At 34.2% G+C, this 5,241-nt stretch overlaps 3 protein-coding genes across 3 annotated transcripts in view; 1 reads left to right on the top strand and 2 right to left on the bottom strand.

Annotated features, from left to right (window-relative positions):
- LOC104755260 (germin-like protein subfamily 1 member 1) lies at positions 2,702-3,607 on the top strand. The gene has a single exon (XM_010477606.1). It carries the CDS (start codon positions 2,800-2,802, stop codon positions 3,409-3,411), a length of 612 nt encoding a protein of 203 aa, XP_010475908.1. The 5' UTR covers positions 2,702-2,799; the 3' UTR covers positions 3,412-3,607.
- LOC104759150 (B3 domain-containing protein At1g10455-like) lies at positions 3,865-4,329 on the bottom strand. Its single transcript, XM_010482113.1, has one exon. The coding sequence runs from the start codon at positions 4,327-4,329 to the stop codon at positions 3,865-3,867; it is 465 nt and encodes a 154-aa protein (XP_010480415.1).
- Positions 4,784-5,241, bottom strand: part of LOC104755259 (paired amphipathic helix protein Sin3-like 6) — a gene marked incomplete in the record, with an annotated part of 16,703 nt that continues 16,245 nt past the window's right edge. Inside the window, 2 exon segments of the mRNA XM_019239693.1 lie at positions 4,784-5,031; positions 5,126-5,204. Of these exon segments, the coding sequence (XP_019095238.1) occupies positions 5,130-5,204 (75 nt within the window).

Raw genomic sequence — 5,241 nt, 5'->3', positions numbered from 1 at the left:
TTTCTTCGAATTTTCTTATTTCTCTATTCCTTTCATTTTATTTTCTCTCCACTTAAGTTTTTTCTTTTATAACTTTTTGTATTGTACTTAAGGCAAAATATCTCATGTGTTTAGGTCTGGTAATGTGAACTAACTAAGTCATGAACCTGCATAGACAAGTAATGTAAATAAAATTATAGAGACCTTTAGGATCCCTATTCGTTAAAACTTGCATACATATTTTTTAACTGAAGATTTACTTAAAACTGAATTAGGATAAAATCGCTGCATATGACACAGTTATTTGAGTTTTGTAAAACGCCATTCTCTATTTATTATCAATACGTTAGCTAGATCTGATTTTTTTTTTTATTAATCAAAGAGCTAAGGTTTTTTTTTTTTCTTCTTTTCCAAATACAACAACTAGTAATTACCATTTGAATCCAGTATCGCAATTTAAGAGTTACATAGTTGAGACATAAGAGCTTGATCAGTTTACTTTACCACCCAAAATATTCCTATTATAGTCACGATGTATTGATGATATCTCTATTTGTATGAGCCGATGCTCTGGCCTCTAATGCAACTTTCAATATACAGATTTAACCCTTAAGAACACTTTAATATACTACAAAGAAGTAGATCGATGCATCATTATGCATGTGTAGATGTGTAGAGAGTAAGCAAGAAAGTAAATTAAAAAAACAACAAAGGTGGGAGAAAAAGAATAAATGGCAAAGCTGGAAATGGGCGACTCTTGTTCCCTTCATTTGGGGCATATTTCTCCATAAATAGTCTCTATAGATCCGTTGTCCCTGGCACCCATTCTGGGTGTTCTTTTTTATAGTCCATAGGATGTGTTTTTTTTCTACCCGACTAGGAGATCTTCATATGGATACGGTTTTAAAAGGTTAATAATCCGTTATAACTCAGAAAGGTTAAGCTTGAGTTAGCTTTTAATTAGCCTAAGTTAAAGAGGAATATTTTGTATACAACGAGAGAATACAAATATTATATACATTAACTTTTGTATATTGCTTAAAGTGTGTGTTACGGATCTATCTATATCGGATTGGTGCTAGAGGTAAGAGGCGGTTGGCCGCAAACTGAGTTATCATCGAGAAGACGGATGTAACAATCTAATGACATGGTCCAATTGATATTCTCATTCATTTGATATTTAGTTTAGCTTGTAATCCAAATTTTAAACTTGGGTGTTCTTTTTCTTTAAACTCAACCGATGAACAAAACTGTTTCCACACATGGTTTTTTTTTTCACTTATTAAATCACTATGAGATAACAAAAGATAAAGAATAAAGAATCAGATTAGTGATACTACTAATAGTCGTGTACTGTTAATGACAGAGCCAACCACATTGGAAGGATGAATTCAAATTATAAAATTTTGTAGATGCAATGTATATAGAAACAAAATCATTAATTATTGTCGACAACAAAATCATCCCCAAACGATACTCCTCACGTTTGGCGTATTTTTAAAATTTTGCAATAAATTTAAACAAAAAAAAATTTCCTTGGTTTGCGTTTTGTCCCTTCATGTGGGGGGAATAAATCTCCTTACCATATCTTTTTATTTTACTCCCTCCATTTCAAAATATAAGATGTTTTGGAGTAATTTTTTATTTCATAATATAAGATGCTTTCAAATTTCAATGCAACTTTTAGATTAGTTTAATATTTTATATTATACAGTATTGTTTCTGATTGGTTGAACTTATTAAAAATAAAGACTTTTTAATATGCGTGTTTTGCTTAAAACATCCTATATTTTGAAACGGATGGAATATTTTTCTTTTGTCATCTTTGGTTACTGTAGTGTCCCGATCGCTGTTGCATGTGTCTTTCCACGTTTTTTGCTTTACTCTTGACATGTTGTAGATTACTTTTGTCCACGGCCATACTACTACTTTGCTATTTTTCTGAAGAAAATATATAATTTTTTTTTTTTTTGAATCTTATTTCCATTATCTTCGAAGTGGAAACAACATCAAGTAAAAATTAGTTTCTTGTTGTCGGTATTCGAATTAGTGATCTTGAATTGTTTCTTTTTTTTGTTACGGGGACCAACTAGTTAGTACATTACTTGAGTTTATCTACCCTCTAGTTAATATTTTTTTGTTCAATGTTCGAAGACCGTTACAGTGTAATTTTGTGTTTCGTCCTTTTGATTAACATGTATTGAAAAATCACATTTTATTGATCAACCCAATCCTTGTAAAATTATTATGGGTCAAACACATAATTTTAATAGACATGTTGTCAAGATACTATACACTGTTATATAATCAAGATTGTTAGATAACTCTTTTACATGCACCATCGATCACTATATTAACATCAATATATTAGCAACAAAAACCTTGTGTTTCGTCCTATCTAAACATGGCTAACTAGTTCCACCGGTTCTGAGAATACTGTTTAGTGCTACCGATCGGATCTTCAAAAATTTACGTTTTTTCTTTAAAGTGATCGTATTGTATGATAAAGGCCATTGCATGAAGGGAAGTTTTATTTTTTCTTTGCTTAACGGCTAATAAAATCTTACTAATGACTTTTGCTTAAATTAAAATTCTGCAGCACTACAATGAAACTTATTTTCTTGGTTTACACAATGAACGTTGTAACACAAAGAAAGAGTATGCATATATATATCCAAACTTTGAATATAAAGGATAAACATATATACTATAGAAAGTTGTAAAGCAAGCAGAAGATATAAAAAATTACTTATTAAAACATCATTTACTCTCAAGTTCATTATTTACAAACTCTAACTCAACTTTCACTTCTCCCTCACTATGCTTTTTAACTTACTATTAACGTTCACATTTCTGATGGTTGGGGTAAAATCTGACCCGGACTCGCTCCAAGACTACTGCGTTTCTCCTCCTCCTTCACCTCACCAACAAATCTTTCTCAACGGTGTACTTTGCAAAGATCCGACACAAGCCACCGTCTCCGACTTTAAAACCTCCGCATTATCCAGACGCGGAAACACTCAGGTCAAACCGTTTATGATCAACGTCACTGTCACCACGACCGCCAACCTTCCAGGTCTCAACACGATGGGCCTCACAATGGCCCGGCTCGACTTCGGGGCCTCCGGCATCGTTCCACCGCACATGCACCCACGTGCCTCAGAAGTGACGGTCTGCCTCGACGGTGTGCTTCTCGTAGGGTTCGTGGATACGTCGGGTCGGGTCTTTACCCAGGAGCTTCATCCGGGTGAGACATTCGTGTTTCCCAAAGGGCTGGTCCATTTTCTCTATAACATTGATACGGTGAGTTCAGCTTTGGCAGTATCTGGGCTGAGTAGTCAGAACCCTGGGACTCAGATTGTGTCTTTGTCGTCTTTTATTTCAAAGTCTCCGATTCCAGAAGAGGTTTTGAAGAGTGCTTTACGATATTAACGGCCATGATGTTTGCTAGGATCCGCAAAAGTCATGAAGGCTAAAATATGTGAACAACCTATAACTATATGAACGTATATATGACTAACTTAAAATTATACAAATTTCGCTAAAAATGAATATAAACTCAATTCCAAATTGAGGTTTTCCTGCCATTCTTTAGCTATCTTGTTAACTGTATGAAATGTTTTTGGAATGTGAAAGATTTATTGATTAAACTCATAACGAGAAGCATATTTTATTATTTATCATTGTGCTGCGACTGCGAGGATAACACGAGTAAACGACCAAAGCATGTCTATAATTAGTCTACCTTTCTAGTTTCTACTTTCTAGTATGCAATCTCTAAGTAATGATCCTATATATGCATGCATATGTGTGTACATTTCCACAATATATATACTTTAAGGTTAATTAATCTTTCTTTTTGTCTTTAATTATGTGATGGTTGTGTTATACTTGAGTATTTGTTTCTCCTTCGTTCCCCTGCGTCGAAGTTTCCCCTTTACCACTACTACTACTACTACTAGGCATTTGAGTTTTGAGATGCTTGAACTTGAATTCTCCTTCCAACTTATCCCAATAGAGCCCAATAAAATCTCCTTTTATTAAACCCTTGGAATTTTTTAAGAGGTTCCATCCTTTTCCGAAAAGATACTGGCCGTCTTTGCGTAGTTTAAGAGTTACGGTGTAAGAATGGTTAATACGGTCAACATCTCTGACTTTGACCTCAACGCCAGGTGCCAATTTCTGGACAAGATCATTGCCCATCTCCGGTACTATAAACTGCTCCATCAGTTGTTTCGGTAAACAGAGCTGAGACTTAATGCAAACATCAGAGTCAGTTAGCCTCTTCTTTAGAACCCAAGGATCTTCATATTGGCTTAGACTCAATTCTAGATTGACATAGTGTGCCATTTTGACTAGTTTGTTAGTATAGAAAGCCTTTGTAATGTTATAAGTACTTACAAGTTTGGCAAATATGGCTTTACATATATAGGCTAACTAGGTGTTGGTCTACGCGTGTCTTCTATTATTAAAAATTGAAATTAATTTACATTATTAAAATCTCTCGTTAATTAATAGTTTTAGGCATGGTGGTGGTAGTTATATCTATACTTTTAAAATGCACAACTCTGTTTTAAAGTCTATTGTGGGAAAAGCTTTTATTTTACCTTTACGCTAGTCGATAACCTTTTTTTTTTTTTTTTTTTAATAACTTTTGGATTGGGTGATCCGATCCGGACTGGTCATCGGATATTGAACGGTGCTACGTTCGATTTACATTTTAGTTGATTTAGGTTATTTTTTCTTTTCATCCAAAAGCTATTCCACATTCTCTAAGATAAAATGTAAAAGGAAGTATATGATGAATGAACAAAATTAGAGTCTTGGATTTTGGCAACTTTCGTATCATATATCTGATAAAACTATACACCAAAATTAAGGCTCCAAACGCAAAACGCAAAACAAAACAAATGTGGCCTAGTGAATCATGAGCTATAAGATCCTAGTTCATGTCACGTCAAAAACAAGTAAACTTCTCCACCACCAAAAGCTTTGCATAACCTCTAAGAGCCATAAGAGCCGCTACCATCAGGAACCTCAACACTAACACACCTGAAACAAGATTAAGTATCGCAAATGTAGAAGCAATACATCAAGGAAATTCTCACGGCCTAGGGAAAATTTAATGGAAGAATAGAGTACGTACCAGTTTATATAGGATGCAAACCACAAAGTTTGCAATTCAGCATAATGTGAAACCGCGATATTCTTCTCTCTTTCGAAATTTCACTAACTCTTTTAAGCCTCGGTCCCTTTGAATTC

Source organism: Camelina sativa, chromosome 17 (assembly GCF_000633955.1).
Source record: "Camelina sativa cultivar DH55 chromosome 17, Cs, whole genome shotgun sequence".
Classification (NCBI taxonomy): Eukaryota; Viridiplantae; Streptophyta; class Magnoliopsida; order Brassicales; family Brassicaceae; genus Camelina; species Camelina sativa.
This window is presented reverse-complemented; position numbering and strand designations above follow the sequence as displayed.